Raw genomic sequence first — 26,363 nt, 5'->3', positions numbered from 1 at the left:
CCAGTTGTGTGTCATGTCCAATCTTATTTTGAAAAACCGCGACAGAGCCAGTCCACGAAAAATGAATCGTGAAGTAGCGAGGGACTGCTGTATATAATTTTTATCTGACCACAGAAAAGTTGTCCACTTTGCCTCTGTTCACTTTAAAGGAGCTTTGGTTCAGAGAAGATGGAAGCATTTCTGTGTTCACATATTGCTTCTTTGCATGATAGAGCTTTAACCAGAATTTGTGGGTGAACTGGTTTGCAGACAACAATTTGTGGAGGTGTTCCTGAACTCATGCAGTGATGTCCAAAACAGATCCAGACCTGTCTTTATGCAGTGCTGCCTGAAGGGCCTGAGCAGTCCTAAGGACCTGAACATCAGCATCCAATAATGACTTCAGCCTTGTCCAGTAAACTGAGATTTCTACAGATTATTTTGTTTGATGATACTTTGTATATGAACTGTAGGTGATGGTATTTTCAAAGTTTTGCCAATTTTCTGTTGAAGAACATTATTCTGTGAGTGTTCCATTATTTTTAGAGTCAGTTTTGTGCAGTTTATTGAACCTCTGCCCATCTTATTTTAATTACTTCTGAGAGATTTGGCCATTCTGTGTAATTTTTTATATTTAGTCCTCTGCTGCCAATTAAACCTATTTGTTGCAAAATACAACTGTGCTGTTTCATATACCACTTATTTTAGAGCCTCAGTTCTAATTATATTTTTTAAGTGTTACTGCCCCAAAAGATGTTTAAAAAAAGGTACAATTTCTTCTTTTAAACATTTGATGTGTTTACTATGTTCCACTGTGAATAAAATGTGTGTGATTAGCAAATCGTTGGATTCTGATTTTATTTGTGTTTTATGTAACATACCAAGTTTTAATGATTTACACAATTTAATCTTCATTCCTGGCATCTCCATTACTCCTCCTTTTCTAGGTTGGGCTTTTGAAGTCTTTAGTAAGCTCAGTCAGTTGACTGCTGCATGTGAACAGCTCTACTATTTGCGTGGCCGCTCATCACAACATATGTTAAAAGGCATCAGACAACAACAACAGAAAGCATCACATGCTCCAAAAACAGCTTGAGAAAAAAATCTTCCCAAACGGAGCATTTTAGCAGAAAAGTGCTCTGTTGAAAACCTCAACATTTAAAATGAACACAATGAGATCTGAAGATGTTACCACACAGTACAACACCAAGTTCCAACTTGTTTACTGAATACATACAAATCACTGCCATAATTTTAGTTACCATTTCTGCTCTCACACAAATCTTAGTGTGACATACACACCAACACACACACTCATTCTTGATGCTTTGTGTGTTAAAAAAATAAAAGTCCTATCACTTAAATAAGTGGCAAGCCAATATAACATCATAAATGTGTGAAATATATAAATATATATATATATATAGTTTAATTTTTTTTTCTCCTTTGAGCAGGTTCATAGCAGTGATTTTGCATGGCAGTAATGCATAATAAAGTGTTGACACAATGACAATTTTTGCCTGTGAACTCCTTTCTCTTTCTTCCTCCATTCCAAAATGACACACTTCAATTGGCTCAGTTCGGCTCGGCACATTTATTATCTGTCATAAACGCACTGTTGACTGCCCTCAACCTATTGTCTGTAATTCATCACAGAGAGCCACCATCTGAAGTAACATAAAAGCAGCCACACGGCACTGAACCTCAGTCATGTGCATACTAAGGAGATTTTTACCCTTTTTAACTTATGCAGTAAAAAACAAAACCACCAACACTCAATACACAACATATTCTTCATACTAAACAGCATTTGGTACTTTTTAAATCACACAGTAAACCCTATGTTTTAGGTCAAACAAAAATAATCAACAGCATATTTATAGTAAGTACATTACATTTTTCTAGGCTGTGATCAATATTTTATTACATCACATTTTATCTTGGGGGGACAAAAATCAAGTGCTGTTCATTAATGTATTTTACAGGTTTTTCATTTATTTTAATATCAAGTGCATGACTGCCACCTGGTGTAAAAACTGGAGAAGTGCAGTTTCGATGGTAAATTTACCCAAAGAATAGAATAGAATAGAATAGAATAGAATAGAATAGAATAGAATAGAATAGAATAGATCTTTATTGTCATTTCACCTAAATACAACGAAATTTGGGAAGACTATTCCCAAACACACACACACACACACACATCTATCTATCTAATAGTGAGCTCTAAAACGAGATCTGTTAAAGAAAAATATTTCCAATTTTAAAAACGTCATCAGATATGTACAAATTTTGCTAATCATACCTTGCAAATTATAAACTGAATCTTGTTTTCTTTTTAATAAATCCAAACTGTTCAACTTCAAACAAAATAAGAAACATTTCCGTCTTGTATTAATGCAGATTTTTTTTAACTAAAACAAGCTATCTGTTGATGTAATCCCGTTTTCTGCAATTTCTTTAATTCAGTGTCTGTTGTGTAATTTACTCTTATTTTTATTTATTGTTTGCATCCTCATAGATGATTTATTAATTCAATAAATTGTTCTTATTTGTTTTGTTTTGTTTTACAAGTGAAAGTGCACTGAGACTGATACAGGGAGACAAAATAAGACAGGAGACTTCTGTTGTGAATGATCAACGCATCGTTACGCAATTGGTCAATGCTACGACGAGATGTCAGCAGCGGACCAATCAGCAGCGAGGTAGATGAGTCGTTGACCAATCAGCTGCCTGCTCGTAGTTCATCGTGTTTAGTGAGTGAGCGTTTGAGGGTGGGGTGACTCAACCCCGGAAAACAGCCTTTTTTTAATATCTTGCAGCCAGCGGAGCAGAGTTCACTGGTGAGTCAGATTTGCTGTGCTGATTTTCTTTAATCTGTGGCGTGAGTTGAAATGTGCTGCGTGATAAAGCAAAGCTTGGCTTTGCTTTTTTAGCCGGTAGGTACAGACATATTTCGAGTGTCAGGGCATATGGTGGACTCCCTCTGTTTTTACAGTCGCGCGAGCAAAGAAAAAATAGCATACAGTAACTTGGCGGTTAGCTGAACAAAATGTACCACTGTCTCTTTAACTCACGTATGTTTTAGTGTAAAAAAATAAATAAAAGAATAAAGCTCACTCTTGAAGTGTGTAAATAATGGCTTCTCCCTTTCTCATCACATTCATCTGCTTCAACCGGAAACTGTTAGCTTTGTTAACTAGCTGCTTCCAGATCTCGTAAAGTGACAGATTGAACCTGATAACTTTAAAAAAAAGGCAATGTTCAAATCAAACGTCCTGTTTTTTAACATGTTGCTTCCAATTAGTCAGACTTTCTTGTGAAATATTAAAAAGTGGTCTTGGGCAATATTTTAGAATTCTTTTAGAAGGTTTTCCAACATTCTTCTTTATATTTTGAGTACTTTTTCAATCAGTTATTTGTACAGGAATTGACCATTTTTACATTAATCTTTCCTTGTTGATGGTTAAGCCTCTTCACTCTGACACGTGGTATAAAAAGGCTCCTAAACACTCACAGAATGAACCAGTTCTGAGTAGACACATACAACAAAACTTAAAAAAGAACTATATAAACTGGTTCTTTATCATGCTGTGCTCTAAAACACACGTAAACATGTGTGTTTACATGTGCACACACCTTGTAAACAGGATGTTGAGGCATTTGATTTCAGCATTCTCATCATTCCTTTGCATTTGCATTATTTTCCTGTCACTTCTTCACACGCACACCTTTTTAGCACACTACACAATATACTGTACTGCCACGATCAGGTACAAAGACAGGACAGAAAACGAATAAAAGTAGTGTTTCAACAAAGAAGGGTTTGCGCTCCGAGTCTTTAGGGACTTCACAAATATGTTATAAAACTGATGCATCCATAATCACACTTCAAACAAGGATGGATGCCATTAGAAGTAACATTAGAGGTACAGCACAGGTTGAATGGCAGGGGGATAAAGATAAAAAGGGCAGACTGAGATGGTGGCAATGCAGAGAAAAGACCATAGACCATATTGGTAGAAGGATGTTAGTGATGTGCAGCTGCCAGGAAAAAGACAAAGAGGAGATATCTGGATGCAGTTAGAGAGGACATGGAGGTAGTTGGAGTGAGGACGGAGTGAGATGGAGGAGGATGACTCGCTGTGGAGACACCTGAAGAGACAAGAGACAAAACTCTGGTCGTAGAATTTCTCAGATCTAAAAGAGACCAACTAATGAGCTCCACACCGCGGTACAAAATGGTTTTTATTCAAACAAGATGGGAACTAAATTAACATACTTTAGAGTACAATGACATAAGATTCAGTGGAAAGGGGTGTTTGTGCATCACATGTTCAAGCTGTCTTACCTGCTTTATTTAGTATTGCTTTGACATTGGTTTTGTTCATGTTATAGTGTGGGAATGGATGCGTTAGAATCTTCCACGTAGGAAGATCCTATTTTATCGTGGCTCCAAAGGGTGCAGCATGAGGTAGTACTTTAATTGGTCTGTGTCTGTTGCACAGTTGGGGACTCAATACTGGAAAAAAAAAAAAACAGGGATTTTGTTGCAGTTTCACCCAATCCTGACTGCTGATGATCAAGTGACCAGCAAGCCATGTGATTGCGTTTAACTTCGCCAGTTTTTGAAAGTATCAGAATTTTTGTGTCCACCTCCGCCCACATCGTAACACGCTGCAAACATTTAGAGACTTTCTCATGTATGGTGTTTGCCAACTAGTCTCCCATAGTTGTTGTCCAGTGTGGTACTAACTTTAGAAGCAGCAGCGGTGACAGGAGGTTTTTCCTCGTCTTCTGGGTGGAAACGTGGACAAAATGTGGTTTCATTGTGATTCTTGGTAACGTCATTTTCCCCTTTAACTTCATAGTAGCTGAAGTTATTCCAAACACTAGCTTTCAGTGCAAAAGTCCCATCTGGTGTGTGCACTCCATAAACAGTCCAGGAACTCCACTTTCACACGTTAAAGTTCCACCTTTTGCAGGACATCAACTTAAATATTAATCCTTTTTTTTTTTTTTACATTAATAAACCGGTTTAGAATGGTTTATGTCTGCATTGTGATGCATCCAGTCCAAAAAACAGATTATAACCTCACCCCTAGCTCAGAGTATGTGCTGGGAATGATTTCCAGCTTCTACCACCTCAAACTGTAGCTCAGTTTGTGTAAAACTGACTGATTTATTATAGCCGTACTGTGTTTGCTAAGGTTGATTAGCTATAGTAGCTCTCTTGGATCAGGTCGGCTTCAAAAGATAAATCAGCTGTATTACTTTTTAAGAGTTTCATTCAAATTTATTCGCTGAAAAATTATGCTAACAGACGCACACACACAAGTAATAACAAAATTGCCAGCCTTTCATTGCAGTGGGTGATAATGATTACAAAAAAAGTGTATCCCTAGGAACTAAACAAAGAAGTTTGTGGTGATTAAGGTGTAAAACTGAAGCCACTGAGTACTTTTTATCTTCAGATGTTGCATCGAATGTGAAAACACATTAGCCACATCAAAACTCCTTTTACTTGATTTTAAAAATGTGTTGCAAACCCATTCCACCACTCAATTATGCAACATGTGCTTTATAATACAGCGCCCTGAGACGACTTCTGTTGTGACTTGGCGCTATATAAATACGCTGAATTGAATTAATATGAATAAACCAGCTTGATAGTAATTTTACAGTGCAATATGAGCTGGCTCCTCTCACCTATATAATGCAACAACAACCCAGTGATGATTCAACATATGCCCTAATGGCTATAGCTGTACAGGAGCAATATGTTTCTCAGTGTTCTCTAAACTGACAGCATGCAACATTAACAGAAAAGCATCAGTGTGGCTCTCAGCTCCATTTGCTTGTGGTGCTTCTCGAGTGGGAGGATGTATCGATGAAAAGGAACATAGGTTAGACATGCAGCATTCATGAGGTCATGTAAAAATTAGGTTCATGTATCGATGTAGCCAATTATAAATGGTTGTTTCCCGGATTTGATCTAGTTCTCCACGAGATAGCCAACATTATTTGACGGCACACATATTAGTCTACTGAGAAGAACGCTTCATAAATTTAGATGCTTGTCTTTATATTAAATAACTTCAGAGTTTATAAGACATCACCCTTAAGCCTCCAGCTGACCTTCAAAGTCAATCTGGCTCCATTAGGCTTTACTGATTAGCTCCCGACCATTACTCGAACTACCAGCTCTCAGAGGATGTTTAATGCAGTGACTGACATTAACTTTCCACTTGCCTTCCCAAGTTTTCCTCTTTTATATGTTCCTGAGAGGAGCTGTTGCTGCAGTGTAAATGTTTGCAAAAAGGAAAATCACTGTATAGAAGTGAATGTTTAAGAGCACAAGGTAATATAATTACTATTATGTTTTATTTCCTCATGGCCGTTTAGGTTTTATCTTGTGAAAGATGGCATGCATTCTGCACCTCTCTAGTGACACTTCAGGCCCTTCAGGTCAGCACGTGTGAAGTTCAGTCCAGTGACAGTTTAGTTGTAACATTTCCTTCCACACAGCAGTGTCACAGTTTGCTCGCATGCCTTCATTTGCAGCCAAAGCTTGTAGTTTTCTCGTCATTTCTGAAAATTGTTCATCCTCTTCAGTTTTTTTTTTTTCATGTTGCCAAATGTAAAGCTTACCTTGGTTTGTTGTGAGTAGTTGTCACCTGCCAGTCTGAACAGGCTTTTGGCGTTAACTTTGTTAGAAAAGTGTCATGCTTCAGGTTTTCCATGGAGTTCTTTCTGGTGATTTGCAGAAATCGTGGTTCTTTGTGTTGCTTCATATTTGACTCGGCAGGAATTTTTGTAAAGATGACTCGTGCCAGTATATTAGGAGGGGGAATTCCTGAATATGTTTTCCTTCTGAACTAATAGACCAGCTTCCCAAGTTAAAGATGAACTTTATGCGGATTTTACTGCCTTTTTTTAATGTCCCAATTATTAAAATATAATTCGAAGGACAAGTCACAGTGAAGGTGAATTATCTTGTTTAATTCTGAAGATGCTATGTGGAAGAGCCAAATACAAGTATATGGTTGGATTTAGGTTTATTGTTGCGTTACTTGTTTAAACGTTATTTTATACAGAATTTAAAAGGCTTTGTGTAGAATTTGTAAAATAGTAAGACCTAACTAACTATGGCCTGATGGGGGCGAAAGAGCTTTAGACATTTACACAGAGAAGGCACTGCTGCTGCTCAAGTGTTGATTTGGTATCAAGTGAAAAAGGACAGGTTTAATTTGGATGTTAATTAAAATGTGACAAAAATATGTGCAAATGTGGGAGTCAAGTTTTATTTTTAAAAAATCCTTTAAAAAGTAAACTACCGGTAATTTTATTCTGTTTGGGCTTGAATTTATTTGCACAACATTATAGAAGACTTGTACATAACCGGGATAGCATTTAGACCTCGTAATCTCAAAAACTGTTTCGGAAACCTTGCAAATGAGTAAACTTGCATATAATTCCAGCATAAAAACATCTGTTGTGTTTGATACTCCCGTTCCAAGTTATTGTAAAGCTGTAATGTTCACATCAGTTTTTCTCATCTTATCTGTCAAATATTATGATATTGTAATAAATTTGTGACTCACACAGGCAGAAAATCTTGCCTAGAATGTCACAACTGTCAAACAATCACCACACACCAGAAAGTTACAAAAATAGTCTTTTTATTTGTGCATCTACTCTTAAGAAATTCCCAACCCAAGCTAAAAATAAAGGCCTATAATAAAGATTAGATGAGTTGGTCCACTTGGCTCACTTGGCAGCGAGGCCCCTCCCCAGGGTCTAAGCTTGTGATGTCGTCCAACACCTCGGGGATTGACTTAGCTGGACGACGATCAGACCTCCTGGATTGGCTCCACATTGGATCAGGGCGGGAAGCAGGAGCCCAGGGTGGTGACTGCACCCCACTAGAGCCCAGCCCTGACTGTATAAAGGAGGCACCCAGCCTCCCCTCCTGACACAGGAAAACCCAACCACCTGTCTTGGTCGCCGGCAGCCCTAAATGACTGGGAACGACACCCTCCCTCCAAAAGGGAGCTGCCACAACCACTGCAACAGCTCTCTCCTTCAACTGGTTTGAGAGACCTTTATCCAGTGTGCTGCTCCTCCACTGACTGAACACACCTGTCCTCAGTCAGTCTCCCCGCCTCCACTGATGAGCCCCGCCCAAGCGCGTCACAATATTCTCCATAGACAAATTTTGGCTGTTTGTTTTATTTTGAGTTATTTCTAAGTTAAGCAGGTCTGTGATATTGGCACGTGGGAGTTATATTTCTGGAGCCCACAACAAGTGGTCAATGAGCTTTTCAAAAAGAAATCTAACATTAAAATTGATCATTGGTTCACTATGGACAAAAATGAAAGAAAACAAACGACAAATACAAATAAGGCTGTATTGTTCTTTCCTATTTTTATTACCACTACTGAAAGACGCACGATAATGTTTGTGCATGTGTTTATTTATGTTTCTGTGTCTGTCTGTTATCAAAATATCTCATGAACCACCGAACAATTTTTTTTTAAACTTGCAGAAAAAACAATAATGTACATGTAATATCAAATAACATTTGGTGTCAATCAGATTCAAGATGGCTGCCAGCTGACCTTAAAGAAATAAAACAATGTCAATAACTCCATCTATAGATTTTACAGATGTTGAGCTACAATTTAGTGTCGTCTTAGCTGAAACAAACCCCCAACACACATTCTGAGCTCTAACCAGCTAAACTAGAACTTTTTTTTTTGTCAACAATTTATCATCACCTGTCTGTCAGCAAAATATCTCATGAACCACTGGATGGATTTTAATGAAACGTTCAGGACATAAATATTAAATTTACCCTTTACATCTGAATAACTTCTGAAGCCAGTCAAATTCAAGGTGGTTGCTACAACCATACTGTATGACCTTGGAAAACACAACATTTGTAATAATTCAGTAATGTTTTCAGATATTGTTTTAAAATTTGGTGTGGTTCTACCTGAGAGTCATTCACAATAATTGTTCACGAGCTTTGCTTACAATTTTAGTATAAACTGTTGGAGTTAACCTTGTTTGTCTGTTAGCAAAATATCTCATGAACCTGAACCAATTTTAATGATACCTTCAGAATGTAATGGCCTGTTGCACATCTGCAACTGATGGACTTCTGTAGTCAATACGATTCAACATGGTTGTCACAAAATGGCTTTATGTCAGAAAAAGTTGGATATTGAGCCAAAGTTTGATGATGATTCAAAACATGAACACTAACACGTTTCTAAAGATCTTGCAACACTGTGCAATTATACAAAGTTTGACCATAGGTGTCATTTCTCATTTTAGAACAATCTTAGTTTAAAACTCTGGCAAGAAGACCAATGGGTGATATGCATTCTTATAAAGAATGCTAGGCCTTTAATTAAGTAGTTATTTTTTTTTGCTGAATCGGTGACTAAACATTGGATAAAAGCGTTGTTGACCTATATTTCTACAAGAGATCAGCATCCAAACCGCCCTCCATATTGAACAGGCAACCAACCACGTCGGTCACGTGGGACAGTTTGTGATGACGTCATCAGGGCAGAGATTTGTGTTAGGAACAGCATAGCAGCAAAGAGCTTAGGAGCTGCGGCATTTTCTTTTAGCGTTTGCATCGTTCCTGCTCTCTCTTTTTTTTTTTATCCCCACCCTCACCAGAAGGAGAACAGAGTAGTATCTGTTCGACATTTTAGAGACCCAAATGCCCGGTCCCACCCAAGCCCTTTCCCCAAATGGAGAGAATAACAACGACATCGTCGAGGACAACGGAACCAACATCATCCCTTACAGGAAAAATACGGTGCGGGGCGAGCGCGCCTACAGGTAAACCAGTGTAGCGCCACATTGGTTGTTAAAAAAAATGAAAACAGACAACACACACTGCAAACAGAAACCCGCGTTCTGGACTCTTCTTCTTCGACGTTTCTTCACTTGCAGACACCCGCTGTCCTCCCACCCGTTAGCTTAAAGAGAGCCTCAAAATGTGGCGTGCATCGGTGTCAAGTCACTTTAAAATCGTCTTTGTCTACTACACAACTTCTCTAAAATGTTCGCTGGAAGCAGTGCAGTGTTAGGTGCTTGTTCTGGGATGACACAGGTACATTTTTAGGGACGGGGGGGATCAACATGGAGCTGCTTGTCAAATGACAGGACTAGAGTCATCCGCCGCTCTTAGAACATCACCATCGTTAAATAGTGCAGCGACTAAACACTTCATACTGTCATGGTTAAGGAGTGTTTGGTGACTTTATTTTTAATATGAATCACTGTGAACCGCTACAGCAGCTTAATTCTCCCTTCCCGGTAGAATCAGACATTAGCCCAGCCCTGGCAGGCTAACAAAGCATGCTAACAGCGGCGCATGCGCATACGTCCGCTTTGTTGACATAAGTGGGCTGGCCCAGTTTCCTTCAGTCTTCTGCACCACACACAGGTTTTATATATCGGTCTATAATAACTTAGGTTTTATATATCCTGGATGATTATGAGGAGTTTCCCTAATATTCTATATTTAAGCCCATCATCAGTGCAGCTGCTGTCCTTCCCCATGCCTGAAATGGGTTTCATAGAAGAAGGATTTTTAAGTGCAGTTTATATTTGTGTGCACGATGATGTAGATTACTAATGACTTCAGTTTAAACATGTACTGTTGTACATGTGCAAATGTAGCTTATGAAGGCTAAATTTTATATATATACCTGTGTATATATAGTAAGTGAGTTTCTTTTGGTTGCTCCCTTCTTCAGGGGTCACCTCAGTGAGTGAACTTGCATACATGTGGCAATTTATTTTACTATGGTTGCCCTTCCTGATACAACCTGGGCTCAAACCTGCAACCTCAAGACAAGGCCCCCTGACACTGACATTGTTGTTGTTGTTTTTCATTTACCCTTTATTTGTACAGGTAGTCTCACGAGAACTCATTTTCAAGAGAGACCTGTTTAGGGAGCAGATAGTGGGGGTTAAGGGCCTTGCTCAGGGGCGAATGAGGGTGGAGGCAGGTGTTTCACCTTTTCCACCCATATTTTGATGATGATGGTACCGGGAGTTGAACTGACATATTTTGTGCCAAATTCTTCCCTTTAATATAATAGTGTAAAATTAAGGAGGTTTTCTTACGTAGTGTTTTTATGCTTTTGTGAAGCAGTTTTTTTTTATGACTCAGATATTTTCATACATCTTTACATTGCTATGGAAGATTTTTTTGCCATGTGTCCTTTGCTCATCATGGCCTAAAAGGGTCCAATTGTTCTTCTCATCACAGAGTCCACAAACCTTGATTAATACTGAAAAAATATATCATGATAACAGTAAAGTATTTAGACTGACATATTTTATGCTTTGTCTTGTCAAAAAGGAAATAATGTTTTTAGTTGTGTTTGTGTGTATGTGTTTGTCTGTAAAGTTAGCGAAATATTTCATGAACCAGTAGCTATATGAAACTTTCAGGGACCAATCGCTGAATGTGATTCTCCAGAATTTAAGAATTATCCACAATTCTCAAAAATTCTAGAAAAACTGTTTGTGACCAGATTAGATACATTTATTACTAAACAAAACATTCTAAGTAGCAGTCAGTATGGGTTTAGAGCAAAAAACTCTACATCAATGGCTCTCATGGAAATAATGGAACAAATAACTACTGCTGTCGATCAAAAACAGTATTGTGTTAGTATTTTTGTTGATTTAAAAAAAGCATTCGATACTATTGATCACACTGGTCTCCTTGAAAAATTAAATAAATATGGTATAAGAGGACAAGCATTACACTGGGTATCTAGCTATTTGAAAGATAGGAAGCAGTTTGTACAAATAAATGGTGTAAGATCTGACCTGTGCAATATCACTTGTGGAGTTCCTCAAGGCTCTGTACTTGGACCAAAGTTATTTATTTTATATGTGAATGACTTAGTGAATGTATCAGGACTCCTCAAATGTGTCCTTTTTGCAGATGACACCACATTTTTCTGTTTGGGTAAAGATGTAAAACGGATGTTGGAATTGATGAAGACAGAATTTGATAAAATACAAACTTGGTTTAAACTTAATAAATTATCATTAAATTTAGAAAAAACTAAATACATGATATTTAGCAACAAAAAGAGAACTGTTGATGATCCATTTAAAATTGAGGGTGTTGAGATTTGTAGAGTTAATGAGATGAAATTTTTGGGTGTAATCATTGATGAACAGCTAACATGGAAAAATCACATCAATTCTGTAAGAACAAAAATATCTAAATCTATTGCAGTACTATACAAAGTCAGGGAATTATTAAATGATAAAGCTCTGTACATGTTGTATAACACAATCATTGTTCCACATTTAATCTATTGCATTGATGTTTGGGGGAAAGCGTGTAAAACATTTACAAAACCTATTTTTATTTTACAGAAAAGAGCTGTAAGAATTATCACCAGAAAGCATTACAGTCACCCATCAAGCACATTATTTTATCAACTGAAGTTATTGAAGTTCCATGATTTGGTAGATTATAGTATTTTATCAGTTATGTATAGGGCTCAAAATAACACATTACCGTTAAATATCCAAAGGAATTTTGTTAAAAGACAAAGTTGCTACAATCTTAAGGGGATAGAGATATTTGTCAAACCAAAATTCAGAACTAGTCTGAAGGGAAGGTCTACCTCAATCCAAGGAGTTGGATTGTGGAATGGTCTAGAGAGTGATGTGAAAAATGCCAAGTCAATGTGTACATTTAAGAAAAAAATCAAAACTGAATTGTTAAAAAAGTATATATGAAGTAGCTTAGTGTGTGTTTTGTATTAGAATTAGAAAAATTAGAAAGTTATTCATTTTGTACTGTTACTTGAAAACTATTATGTCTGAAATAATTGTTTGTAAAAAGGGGCAGATATAATAAGATTTTTTCTTCTTTCTGCTGCCTTTCATTTTAAATCTTTTGTATCTTTTTTTATATTGTTATGGAATTGTTTTGTACTTTTTTAAAATGAATAAACTATATACCATACCATACCATACCAATGTACAGCTACAACTAATTAACTTTTGGAGTCAAACATATTCGAGATAATAGTTAAGCAACTTCAAAGACAAAAATGGCTATAACTCTGTCAATGTTTATACATATTAAGCTAAAGTTTGATTTGATGGTTACTGAGAGTCATCCTCAACTCCTTCATGTGCTAACAGATCACAAAATGTTATAAGATCATGGTTTAACCAAAACAGCTATAACTTTGTCCCGTCTCATCATTAAAAGGATCTTAAGAATATTTTATATAGGGGTTATGAGTTACTATACCAAGTTTGAAATGTGTCTTTCCCAAATAACTGTAAATCTGGTAAGGCTCCGGTGTCCCAGCTTTTCACCAGTCTTGAACTTAGCATTACTTTTGCAAATCTGGAGTGGTAAGAAAATCTCAAAAGTCACATTCACAGGTAGCAGATCTGTGCGCTTGTGTTGACTGATTCGTCCACAGCAGGGTTTGTTCACGTGTATTTGACCATTTTGTATGTGCATAATATCTCTACTTGTACAAATGAAAATGTGTACATTTGGAAAAATTGTTTATGCGTTGTGAATCTTGTAGGACGCATTAGTAAAACTTGTGTTACACTTAAACAATACAAAACTATGCATACAATCTTGTGGCATGCTTGTGTGACTACATTTGAGACAGATTTATCTTCATAGATAGTGGGTGATGGGAAATCCTTCCAGGAATGTTGGGCCTTTAATTATATTTTTTAGTTGGTCAGCCGCCCATCTATACGTTTTATGTACACTGTGAAAGAAGCACATAATCTGGTTTTTAAGTGAAGTAGTGGAATAAAAAGCACAGATTGGCTGCCATGTGGACAGTTTGTGTAAACAGCCTAAGCTGTAGATTAAGGATCAAAGTTTGAGTTGCTTTGTGTTTTGCTGTTTCGTTGCATCGGTTTGGTATGCAGGCTTATGGTAGGCAGATCCAGGACAACTGACTTAACTAACAACTTCTGCAGTGCTACAAATTTGTGCATCCATTTTTATTTTTTGGCTTAAGTAATTATTTTGTCATTATGCTGATTCAACTTGTTATATGAACATAATGTATACATAAATCCAGCTGAGCACCAGTAAATAATTCCAGACATAGATTTTTTTTTAATAGATTTTTTTATGTGTCCCAATCCGTTTCGTTTCCGTAAGCTGTTGGCACACTTGATTAAACGAAGTGTATTGACTGGATACCAGTGGATTACATGAGGTGGTGTTCTGGCCACATGTAACAGTCAGGGCTTGGGGGTTCACAATAACATTTTGTCCCTGGGCCTTTTGGTTAATCTGTCTGGATTTCTTGCATGACCTCTAAATTTTTTAATTTTAGTGAATACCTAATGTTTAATTTTAAAGTTGGTTTGTCCTCTCAGATGAGTCTAGTTCCTATTAAATGGGCTTTTTGAGTAAAAGAGATGCACTGTTTTTCTCGGTATTAGTTATATGTTTGGAAATCATAATTCATTTCAATATCAGATTTGTTTTCAGGTAACTGGCTTGAAGCAGAAAGAAGTTGGACGTTTGTTCAAGATGCATTGTTTTGATATTGGGTGTTATTTATTTGTTGCAGTTGGGGGATGGCGGTCAACGTTTATTCTACCTCAATAACCCAGGAGACTATGAGCAGGCATGACATCACTGCCTGGGTTAATGACATCCTCTGCCTAAACTATACAAAAGTGGAGCAGCTCTCCTCAGGTGAGAACCTATTGAAAAACGGTCATTTTTCCTCTGTTTGAAACGTGTTTTTAGATATTGCATCTTTGCAGGTAATGCATGGATGGGGCTGGGGCCAATAGATTTTAGTGTCAACAAAGTTGAAGCAACCTGTGGAAACTTGCTCACCTCTCTGATAAAGTGTTGTCTATAAATAAACCAGTAGTCTGCTGCGCTCTCCTGCTGTGGCCAAGTAATCCAATTTCATTCACTTGCTGCTTACACACACACACGCACACACACAGCTCCCATTTCCATAAGGTGCGAGCTAATTGTTTCTTTATGAGCTCCCTGTTTTAGATTCATATTTAGCGCCTAATATTGGCTACATGGAATTTTTTTTTTTTAAGGAACTGTTTTGGTGATATAAATGTAAATATCTGAATCATTCTTTCTGGGGGACTTTAACGCAATAAGATTGCAATGAATATAAAGGTGGACTCAGCTGCCTATAATGCAAGAATGTGCTGCATATTCTTTTTAAACTGTATTATTTCTGTAGGAGCTGCTTATTGCCAGTTCATGGATCTGCTCTTCCCTGGCTGCATCAGTCTTAAAAAGGTCAAGTTTCAAGCTAAATTGGAGCATGAGTATATCCACAATTTTAAACTGCTGCAGGCATCCTTCAAAAGGATGAACGTGGACAAGGTGGGTTTCCAAAATGTTACAATGTTGTTTGAATCTGAACAGATCCTTTCTTGTTGTGGCTTATGATTCACACAGTCTTCCCCCCCCCCCCCCCCTCCCCAAGATTATTCCTGTGGAGAAACTGGTTAAAGGCAGATTTCAAGACAATCTTGATTTCATCCAGTGGTTTAAAAAATTCTTTGATGCGAATTATGATGGAAAAGAGTATGACCCGGTTGCAGCTAGACAAGGTCAGGATGCCATTCCCCCACCTGATCCAGGTGAGCAAATCTTCAACCTGCCAAAGAAGTCTCACCACGCAGCCAGCTCTCCTACTGCAGGTAAGGTTCAACTGCAGTTCGAAAAATATTAACACAAAGAGTCCTGTGATTATAAAATCTCAGTTTTAGTTAGGTTTTAAATTTTTCATTCTAATCAACCTCGTATGTGCTGCAGGAGCATCAAGGTCGAGTGCTACTACTCCGAAATCTTCAACACCAACATCTAGACCTTCATCAGCTAAAAAGATACCTGCAGCTGCTGCAACTCCCGCCAAAGGAGAGAAAGAACTGGAAGCACAAGTCACACATCTTACTGAGCAGGTATGAACACCAACCCGAACAAAGCAGGTCTGCCTGTAAGTTATGCAACCTACCAGGACTGTGCTTTAGTCTTTTCATACTTTGTTTTGTATGTTTCTGTACTGCATGTGCATTTACTGTATATCTGACTTCATTTGGACATTGGATAGCGTTTAACATTACGCACTGCCTAATTATTTTTGCTTTATATATCTAATTTGCCTCTTCATATTGCTCAGTTACAATCGTTGAATGTTTTAGCTTTATGACTACAATCCCTGCTGGCTTGGAGACATACGGGTGAAATCTGTTACATTTAAAAAAGTCAAGTCAGGTCCTCAAGATGGGTTAAAAAACCTGTAGAAACGTATTGTCTTTCATCTGAAAGACTTCTTCAGTCTGAGGAGCTGTGTTCAGCTCAGTCATATAAATAGCACCTTCTCATAGTGGATCAACCAGTTTGTTGCTGACGTTCAAAACCATCAAAACTAACATGATCAAGAAGGACCATTAGTTCCCTGATGGCTGCTTGCTATTCACAGAGAGTTTAGTGATACTAGCAATCACAGCATTGTAAGAGGGGAACAGTTGAACACGGACGCCTCCACCCCTGTTTAATGATGGACGATTTCTCTTCACAAAGATAGCCTCCTTTACTCCTCTCTCAAACCATCGTTCCTCTCTATCCAAGATGTGAACATCTTCATCCCTGAACGAGTAACCGCTGACCTGCAAATGAGTGTAGACCACATAGTCTTGGCCCTGATGAAACCGTCCATCATTAAACAAGGGTGGAGGCCTCAGTGTTCACCTGTCCCCTTCTTACAATGTTTTTATTTCTAGTATCATTCAGCCCCCTGTCAATAGCAAGCAGCCATCAGGGCACTAACGAGCCATTGTTAGGCTGATGGTCTTCTTTGATCATGTTAGTTTTGATCATGTGAACATCTAGTTTTGGTTATCAGCAGCAAACTGGTTGATCCACTATGAGAAGGTGCTATTTATAAGTCTGAGCTGAACACAACTCCTCAGCCTGAACTTTACTGAAGAAGTCTTTCAGATGAAATAATAATAATAATACTTTATTTATAAAGCCCTTTAAAACAACCACAGCTGCCACAAAGTGCTGTACATATAAAATCAAGAACATTTAAACACATAAAAACAGTTGTTAAAACATTAAGATCAATAAAAATAATAAAAACAGTGCAGAGCAAAATTCAGTGTGTGTTAAAAGCCAGGGAGTAAAAATGTGTTTTTAAAAGAGTTTTAAAACTGGACAGTGAAGGGGCTCGTCTGATGGGAAGAACAGGGAGATCGTTCCACAGTCTTGGAGCAGCAACAGAAAAAGCTCTGTCCCCTCTGAGCCTCCGTTTAGACCTCGGCACCTCCAGGAGCAGCTGATCTGAGGCACCAAGCAGGAGAGTATGGGTGAAGCAGCTCAGAGAGGTAGGATGGACTAAGACCATTTAAACTTTTAAAAACAAATAAAAGAATCTTAAAATGAACTCTAAAATGAACAGGCAGCCAGTGGAGTGAAGCCAGAGTGGGGGTGATGTGCTCCCTTTTTTGAACTCCAGTTAGAAGCCGAGCAGCAGCGTTCTGGGCCAACTGGAGGCGTCTGAGGGAGGACTGGCTGACTCCAAGGTAAAGAGCGTTGCAGTAATCCAGCCGAGAGGTGACGAAGGCATGGATTAGTGTTTCCAGCTGTTGTTTTGTAAGGATAGGCTTTACCTTAGCCAGCTGTCTGAGGTGATAAAAACTGGTCTTGACCACCGCTCCAATCTGGGAATCTATTTTAAATCACTGTCCATTTTAAAACCCAAGTTAGAAACAGTTTTCTTTACATGTGGTGCCAGAGGGCCCAGATCGACAGGGCAAGGTTCACAAGAGCCACTAGGACCAAACACCATCACTTCTGTTTTCTTTTCATTGAAGTTTAAGAAGTTTAAAGACATCCAGGCTTTGATGTCTTCAAGACACAACAGAAGTGGCCTAATTGAGGGGGCATCTTTCTTTTTTAGTGGCATATAGATCTGACTATCGTCAGCGTAACAATGAAAAAAGATCCCATGCTTTCTAAGGATTGATCCCAATGGAAGCAGGTAAAGGGAGAAAAGCAGGGGACCTAAAATAGAGCCCTGTGGAACCCCAAAACACAGAGGAGCAGTGGAGGATTCAGACCCAGCTATGTTGACAGACATGGTTCTGTCTGCCAGATAGGACCTAAACCAGCTCAGTGCAGTACCACAAATACCCACTTGGCGCTGTAAGCGTGATATTAAAATGTTATGGTCCACGGTATCAAAGGCAGCTGTTAGGTCGAGCAGGACAAGAACCACATGTTCACCAGAATCATTAGCCATAAAAATATCATTAAAAACTCTGACTAGAGCTGATTCTGTGCTGTGGTGAGTTTTGAAGCCAGACTGAAAAACCTCTAGGATATTGTGCTCATCCAGAAAACATTTGACCTGTGAATATACAATTTTTTCTAAAATTTTTGAAATAAAAGGCAGCTTGGAGATGGGCCTAAAATTAGCCAAGACAGTTTGGTCTAGGCTAGGTTTTTTAAGCAGGGGCTGCACCACGGCATGTTTAAAACTTATTGGGACAACACCTGAGGACAGACTGCTATTGAAAACAGCAAGAATCACCTGCCTAATGCTGGAAAACACCTCTTTTAAAAGACGAGGGGGGACAAGGTCACGAGGAGAACCTGATGGTTTAATATGGCCGACCACATCCTCTAAAAGGGTCAAGGTCACTGGTTCAAATCTATCGAACACAGCCAGGCAGGGGACCAAGCAGGAGGGGTCAAAAGCAGGGGCTGAAATAAGAGCCCTTGTGGTAACAACCTTATTTATAAAAAACTGCAGGAAGTCATTACAAAGTTCAGTAGAGGCTTCCAGACAGACAGGTTGTGGGGCCTTCAGGACAGAGTCAATAGTTTTAAAAAGGACACGTGGATTATTATGATTGGACACAATAATATCTGACAAGTGTTGTTTTTTGGCCTCTTTAACAGTGTTCTGGTACTGACGTTGACAGTCCTTTAAAATGTAAAATGAAACCTCCAGTTTATCCTTTTTCCATCTCCGTTCAGCTCTGCGGCACTCCTGTCTGGCTGCAATAGTTTTTTCATTAAACCAGGGTTCAGATTTGGCTTTAGGCCGCACCAGTTTAGATGGAGCTACACAGTCCAAAATGGTTTGACAGGAGGAGTCAAACCAGGAGCTCAGCTGTTCGGTGTCAGCAGCAGAGCCAGAGGGAGCACAGAGCTGTTCAAAGGCAGCAGAGAACTGGCCAGCAGTGGAAGGGTTAAAAACTTTACGTCGCTGGGCAGGAGCGCAGGATTTAACTGGAGCACAGGACAAACCAACATCAAATAAAACAGGCCTATGGTCAGAAATCACATTATCATATAGTTCCAGGTCGTTCACAAACAAGCCGTGAGAGAGAACCAGGCCCAACGTGTGTCCATGTTCATGCGTGGGACCAGCCACCCACTGAACCAGGTTAAGAGTCAGTGAGGCTGAGAAAGTCCTTCACCAGTGGTTTCTCTGGGCAGCAGACATGTATGTTAAAATCCCCAACAGTAAGGACTCGATCATAGTTTATCATTATTCCAGTCAGGAAATCAGAAAAGTCATTCAAGAAATCCTTATTATATTTAGGGGCTCTGTAGATGACAGCGCACAGCACGGGTTGTGAGCGACCCACCTCAAATAAAGTCACCTCGAAGCTGGAGAATGAAAATGGTGCAGAGCACTGCTTGCATTTAAAGTTGTTTTTATAAACCACCGCCGTTCCTCCACCACGACCTGACATCCGAGGGGAGCTTAGATAAGAGCAGCCGTCTGGTAGAAGTTCAACAAAAACACTGGAGTCATCAGCCTCAACCCAGGTCTCTGTGATGCAGAGCAAATCCAAATGACGGGAACTGAAAAAGTCCCGCAGGATGAAAGTTTTGTTTGTCAGAGATCTGGCGTTCACCAGGCCAATCCTGGCAGAAACCGCAGCATGTAAACTGACGGGCGCTAGGGCCCGGGGCAGCGTCTTCAGGCTCTGCAGGTTCACTCTGCGCCGGTGGAGCCGAGAGAAGCAGGAGGGGTGGGGGCAAACGCCTGCATCCAGGCGGGTGACAGGTAGCAGGCAGCTGTCAACAGGATCCAGGAAACACCAAGGTACAGCGAAAGACGGAAATAATCCATTTCTTGTCTGAGAAATGGACGTAGAACGGGCCAGGCAGATCTTTAGTTTCACCAGCTGTCCTCCACGTTTACCGCAGTAACGACGACGTTTCCGCCGGGGGGGCAGCGCAAGTGCCCGGAGGAGATGAGCTGGAACTCCTGACAGGAGCGGGGGTAAAGTTTTCTGTCCACCATAATCAAAGGCATTGAGATTGCCAACAACATGTCGAATATCCAGGAGGGACTGGCGATTGTACACAAGCACAGACTTAGTGCTGAGCACAAAACAGAGAAATAAAACAAACCAAACCAAGAGTGACAGACGGACGGCCACACACACTGGCGCCATCTTGAATTTATTTTATTTTCATTCATTCAACCTTTATTTAGACGGGTAAATCCCATTGAGCCTCGAGGACTCATTTACAAGAGAGACCTGATTTCAACAAAGAATGATGACAACAATGGACAACAGCAACAACAATAAACAATTATAAAAAGTAGTACTGCAGGTTTTTATTTTTTTATTTTTTACAAATAGGATGGCTAAAAGAAAAAGGTAACAAAAAAAACAGCTAGATTCTAAGGCGAATGTAGAAAACTAAAAACAGGAACATGTCTGCATTGGTCCCTGCCAGGAGTCCAACAGATTCTTAAAGCCACTTAGAGAGATCAAGGCCGAGAGCTTCAAATCTTTTTGTAAGATATTCCAGGAAACAGGAGCGGAGTAGGAGAAGGCCCTTTTACCAAGTTCAGTTCTCAATGAGGGAACACTGCAGGTAATAATGTCCTGAGAGCGCACGCTGTAGCTGCACTCACGCAGAGACATGTAGGAGGAGATGTATGAAGGCAGCAGACCAAGAAGTGATTTAAAGATGAAAATGTACCAGTGAGAGAGTCTGCGTGAAATTAATGATAACCAGTTAGCCAGTGAATACAGGGTGCAGTGATGGGTACGGTAGTTACAGCCAGTTATGAATCTTAGTGCACCATGATAGACAGCATCCAACATCTGCAGGGTTCTTGTAGGAACGTTCAAGTAAATAATGTCACCGTAATCAATGGAGGGAAGGAAAGTCACAGACACAAGGCGTTTTCTAGCATTCAGGGTTAGACAGGATCTGTTTCTGAAAAAGAAACCCATGAAAGACAAATACTACAATTTTTTGAACCCATCCAGAGATCCTGACTAATCATAATTGTCAAACTTAAAAATACACCTGTTTTTAAGCTGCACATATTAAATATAAGATGAATCATAATTTTGAACATAAATAAGATGCCGTGGATATGAAGCTGCGGGCATCCACTATTCATCCACTGTTGTATGTGAAAGTGTGCCCATCTCCATCAGTGATGTTTCTTGTAATACAAGAATCAGCTACTTGATGGTGTTTACAGACTATGGCTTGCTTTCAACATATGCTCAGACTGAATGATCACAAGTCTTCATGAAGCTTCTCTATCTGATTCATGGTTACAACTATTATACCTTCAAAATGAAGAAAAATAAATATCTAGGCATAATCACTGGACATAACTGAAATTATTTAAAAATTATTTACCGGAAAATATTACCCAGAAGACTTAATGAGGTCATGTGACCAGAAGTGAAATAGTACAGATAAAATGTGGTAAATATTCATTAAATTACTGGTAGTACCACTGATTTTTGTTGTTGAACAGTATTGGTATCAGCTGCTGTTTTTAAATCTACTTTCTAAATTATCCTATCTTTAATAAATATGACAGGAGTTCTCCTCAGTGCTAATGAGCAGGGGAGAGAGTAAGGGAGAACAGCCCCACCCCCGTCTCCACCACTCAGTTTCATGCGTGACATGAGATTAAATGAGGTACTGGTATTTAAACACATTTACCGTAGACAGAATGATTTATTTAAACTTTGATTTACATATGTACCAGTTGACTAACTGCTTTAAAAATAAACCTGACGACTTCTCTGCTGAGCTCACGTGAGGGGGAGGAAGTGGGAACAGCCCCTCCGGTTCGTTGTCTCCGCTCCATTTAATGTTCGGATGTGAGCTTAAAATGAGATCTCGGTGTTTAAACAAACATGTACCATACATAGAAAGATGTCACACTGAAAGAATTTTAAAACTTTTGTTAAAATATGTACAGACTTGACTGCTAAGACTACTTCCGCTCAGCAGAGCCCACATCGTGACCAAGGGGAGGGGGGACAGCTTTAACACGGCTCAAAAAAAAAAATGTAAAAAGTACCAATGATCGATCAGAAGTCACTTATCGCTCTGTTCTCCGTCCTCCTGTGCACTGATGAAAGTCCTCATCGTCAGTGTCAGAATTGAAGAGGCTCAAAAAAACAAAAACCATTATCACACACCGGCTCCCTCTCGCTCTCCACGTCACTCCCTCGTGCTGTCCGCATCATCCCGCAGCAGTCCAGCCAAAGTCTGTGCTGTGCACGGGGCGTAAAATACAGTAACTGATCTGAAGAATCTGGTGCTTTTTTTTAACCTTTGCTTACTGTAAACAGGAAGCCTCATTAATGCATGTGTATTATGGAGGATGTGTCAATGACAATATGTCACTGGTCATTAAGGTTAGACTTCTGGCCACGATGTCAGAGTGGGTGGAGTTATGATTGTGAATTTGAAACCATGAGCCAGAGTCGTCGTGCATCTGATTATCTCTCTGTGTCACAAACCTGCTGTCATGAGTGGAGAGGTGCTGGGAGCCTTTCAACATAAAATACCAAAAAATGTTAAATTATGAAAAAAAAAGTACATAAATAAGATACTACTGCATATAAACCATGGGGTACAGAGTGTGAGACAAAAGTATCAGCATATGCAATGGCAAATACGGTAACTTTCTTTAGATATTTCATCCTGGATTATTGAGCATGCATCAGGAAATCTGTTACAGTTTACCTTCTTTAGGGAGGATATGACTGTTTAAAAATCCGATTTTGTGCTATCAAATAAACTGAAACAGAACATGTCAGGTCAGGCCCAGACTCACCATCCAGTTTGGACAACAAATCTACAATGGACTTGCACTGCAATTTAATTTATAAAGCAAACCCAAAAGGGGAGAAAAAAATCCAGTTGACAGATAATTTCCTTTTTAAGGCACAGCACACAGTTCATATATTGTAGCTGTTCTGCTGAGATTCACCATGTTTGAGCAATGCCAAGTTGTCATCCAAGAACAAAGATGGCTCCAGCTTGAGTCATCTCTACAATGGCTAGAAAACATGGTTGCCAAAAGTCAAACCTTATCCTGTTTTCTTTCTCTGTGAAGGAGCAGTAAAATAAGGCTAAATAATAACTGAATACTTTAATTATGTATTTAATGATGTTTTTATTATTTAAATGATACATTTCATTATTATGTATTTATTTATTTATTTCATTTTTTCACATTCCGTCCTCCATACACAACATGCTATATTAAATTAAAGATATAATGTGGAGTTTATTTTATTCCTATACTTAGTTATTTAGCAACATATTGTCAAGGTTGTCTCTGGACTAATTTAGTCTGTTTTTCAGAGTTTTCTGGCCCTTCGCTTGTTCTGGTGATTTTGCAGCAGCTCATCTTTCTGACTGCAACCAGAGATGGATCATGTGGGTCTAGGTGCTTCAGGAGTTAACTTTTATATTTTTCCCCAGGTAAACGCATTAAAATCGGCACTAGAAGGAGTTGAAAAGGAGCGGGATTACTACTTTAGCAAGCTGCGAGAGGTGGAGCTGCTGTGCCAGGAACAGGGTGAAGAATACGCTCCGTTTGTCGATCAGCTAATGGAGGTGCTTTATGCCGAACAGGTCAGCTTGTGATTTGATCTGAACGCTATTTGGGCATTTGTGTTTATGCAGCAGTTGTTATTGAAAAAAGATGGACATTACTGTGTTGACAGTGGTAAGAATTTAGTATTTTGAGTAATCTAAGTGTCAGCATCTCGTTTTATTAGGATCGAGCAGAGCTGGCTGAGGGGGATGGACAGGAAACGAACGAGGACGCCCTCGAGGGAGCTTCACATGATCAGCAGGAGGAACAGGATGAATACTGACCACCATCATCACCCCTTACTACAGTTACGCCCCTCTTTTTAAGATGTGAGAACTGTCAAGAATTTTATTTTTTCCTCATGGTTTTTGTTCTGCTCCGGTTTCCTCCCACAGACCAAAAACATGCATGTTAGGCTGATTGGTAACTCTAAATTGTCCCTAGGTGTGAGTGAGAGAGTGAATGGTTGTTTGTCTCGTTTGTCTCTATGTGTCCCTGTGATGGACTTGCGACCCGTCCAGGGTGTACCCCGCCCCTCGCACAGTGATTGCTGGACATGGGCACCAGCGACCCCCGTGACCCAAAATGGAACAAACGGGTAAAGAAAATGGATGGATGGATGGTTTTTGTTCTCTCTGAGACTGCGCACATAAAGCAACTCCTGGATAGAAATACCGTCACAGAATAATTAGTTGGGGGGTTTTTTTTGTATCTCCTTGCACACCATTCAATGTTTTTGTGACATTTGGTGAACTGCTGAGAAAGGTTTGTGTTAATGATCTCTACTGGCAGACGAGCTCAGACCATCACAGAAGTTCCCAAGGACTGTGTGTGTGGAAAATCAATTCATATTCTACAGTAGATGTGATAAATTGGTGATGTTTAGACAGGTAAGTTACCTGTCAGTGCAAGTGTTAAACTATAAGCTTTTGTCCTTTTTATTTGGTACTATTTCATATCAATAATAATTACAGGAATGCAATAAGCAAAGCCCTGGAAGGGCTCCTAGTAGCTCTTATTTAACCGTCTCCCATAGGTTGAACTGATGTTGACTCTGTACTGGACAATCGTCCATAGATATTCACTGTATTTATTATTATTATTATTATTATGTTTAAGCCTTAGAAATAGTGCAAAAATCTACATTGCACTCTGTGTGAAAGAGAGTAATAGAGTCATTAAATAGCGAATAAAAGTGTAGTGAAGTGCCAGCTTGAAACAGCTGTGGCAGCTGCCCTCAAAAATCCAAGATTTCAGATAATCAATGTGTTGAACAAATAGGTGATGACGCTGTACAACTAGACTTGACTAGTTTTATAAGGAAAAAGCGATTTCAACCTCAGCAGGAACTGTCTGTTCAGATTTCTGGCGTTTTTCATATATTTTATTTTAATTTTTATTGAAACCACAAGTCTTAGGCTGATGAATCAGTTCACTGCGCAGCTTGTCTCAATATATTCCAATAAGTGCATCGTATACCCATTCTTAATATTACATTTACTAATACTGCGCTGGACAGAGCACCACAATGCTTTAGTTAAATATTGTGTAAATGAAAAAGGAATGTAAACATGTGCTGTTGATAATTAATGAATGGTAAATGTATTTTTTTGTTTCCGTGTCCCACTCATTATGCATTCCCCAGAAAATGTGTTGCATGTTTGCATTTTATTTGTGAATAACTTGACCTGCTTTTTACATATTTAATAAAAAACAGATATGTTAAGTGAGCTTTTGTTTGTTTACCGTGCTATTTGAAATATAAGTGGACTAACTTCAAACTGATAGTGATCGCTATGCCAAACATTCTGACGCATTTGATTTTTTTTTTTTTTTTGTATTCATTTCAGTTTATTTATATAGCACCCAGTCACAACAGAAGTCATCTCAGGGCACTGAACAGAAACATGTGTATAAAAAATAACTTAACAGTATTTATCTGAGGAGCAGACTGCCTTGAATTTAACCATCACAGACTCTCAACTTGAGCAAGCATGAAGGTGACCGTGGAAAGGAAAACTCCCTCATGAGGAAGAAACCTCCAGCAGAACCAGGCTCAGGACAAGTGACAAAATGCTTCGACTGGTTGAGGTTGAGAGGAACAGGAAAGAGGAAGAGATAAGGATGGTGTCTGTACTTCTCTGTGGGGGACAAAAAAGCAATGTGAATTCTGTGTCTCCTCTCTTCCTCCAGACTCTGGGACCTTTATTTCCAAAGGAAATGCAACATTTACTGTAATCAGAGAACATAAATTTGGACCACTCAGCAGCAGTCCCAGGTGAGATGATTCTGAAGCTGTTTCTGGTTCAAAAGTGGCTTGACCTGGGGAATGCGGCACCTGTAGCCCATTTCCTGCACACGCCTGTGCACGGTGGCTCTGGATGTTTCTACTCCAGACTCAGTCCACTGCTTCCGCAGGTCCCCCAAGGTCTGGA

The 26,363-nt window shown here is 39.2% G+C and overlaps 1 protein-coding gene across 2 annotated transcripts; it reads left to right on the top strand.

Annotated features, from left to right (window-relative positions):
- Positions 1–2,777: 2,777 nt before the first annotated feature.
- mapre2 (microtubule-associated protein, RP/EB family, member 2) lies at positions 2,778–24,290 on the top strand. 2 transcript variants are annotated; one of them, XM_037682179.1, is made up of 7 exons: positions 2,778–2,822; positions 14,611–14,738; positions 15,259–15,404; positions 15,508–15,724; positions 15,840–15,985; positions 23,814–23,966; positions 24,113–24,290. In XM_037682179.1, exons 2-7 carry the CDS (start codon positions 14,618–14,620, stop codon positions 24,209–24,211), a joined length of 882 nt encoding a protein of 293 aa, XP_037538107.1. In that variant the 5' UTR covers positions 2,778–2,822; positions 14,611–14,617; the 3' UTR covers positions 24,212–24,290. The 2 variants fall into 2 exon arrangements, with proteins under 2 accessions (XP_037538107.1, XP_037538105.1); XM_037682177.1 differs by lacking the exon at positions 2,778–2,822 and adding an exon at positions 9,564–9,841.
- Positions 24,291–26,363: the final 2,073 nt, after the last annotated feature.

This window comes from Nematolebias whitei, chromosome 9, assembly GCF_014905685.2.
Source record: "Nematolebias whitei isolate Nwh7 chromosome 9, NemWhi1, whole genome shotgun sequence".
Lineage (NCBI taxonomy): Eukaryota > Metazoa > Chordata > Actinopteri > Cyprinodontiformes > Rivulidae > Nematolebias > Nematolebias whitei.
This window is presented reverse-complemented; position numbering and strand designations above follow the sequence as displayed.

Excerpts from the sequence above, each read along its gene's own strand:
- mapre2 (XM_037682177.1), top strand. The coding sequence starts at position 9,720 with ATGCCCGGTCCCACCCAAGCCCTTTCCCCAAATGGAGAGAATAACAAC. Across the intron at positions 15,725-15,839 it reads AGCCAGCTCTCCTACTGCAG|GAGCATCAAGGTCGAGTGCT; the intron begins GTAAGGTTCAAC and ends TATGTGCTGCAG. Across the intron at positions 15,986-23,813 it reads TCACACATCTTACTGAGCAG|GTAAACGCATTAAAATCGGC; the intron begins GTATGAACACCA and ends ATTTTTCCCCAG.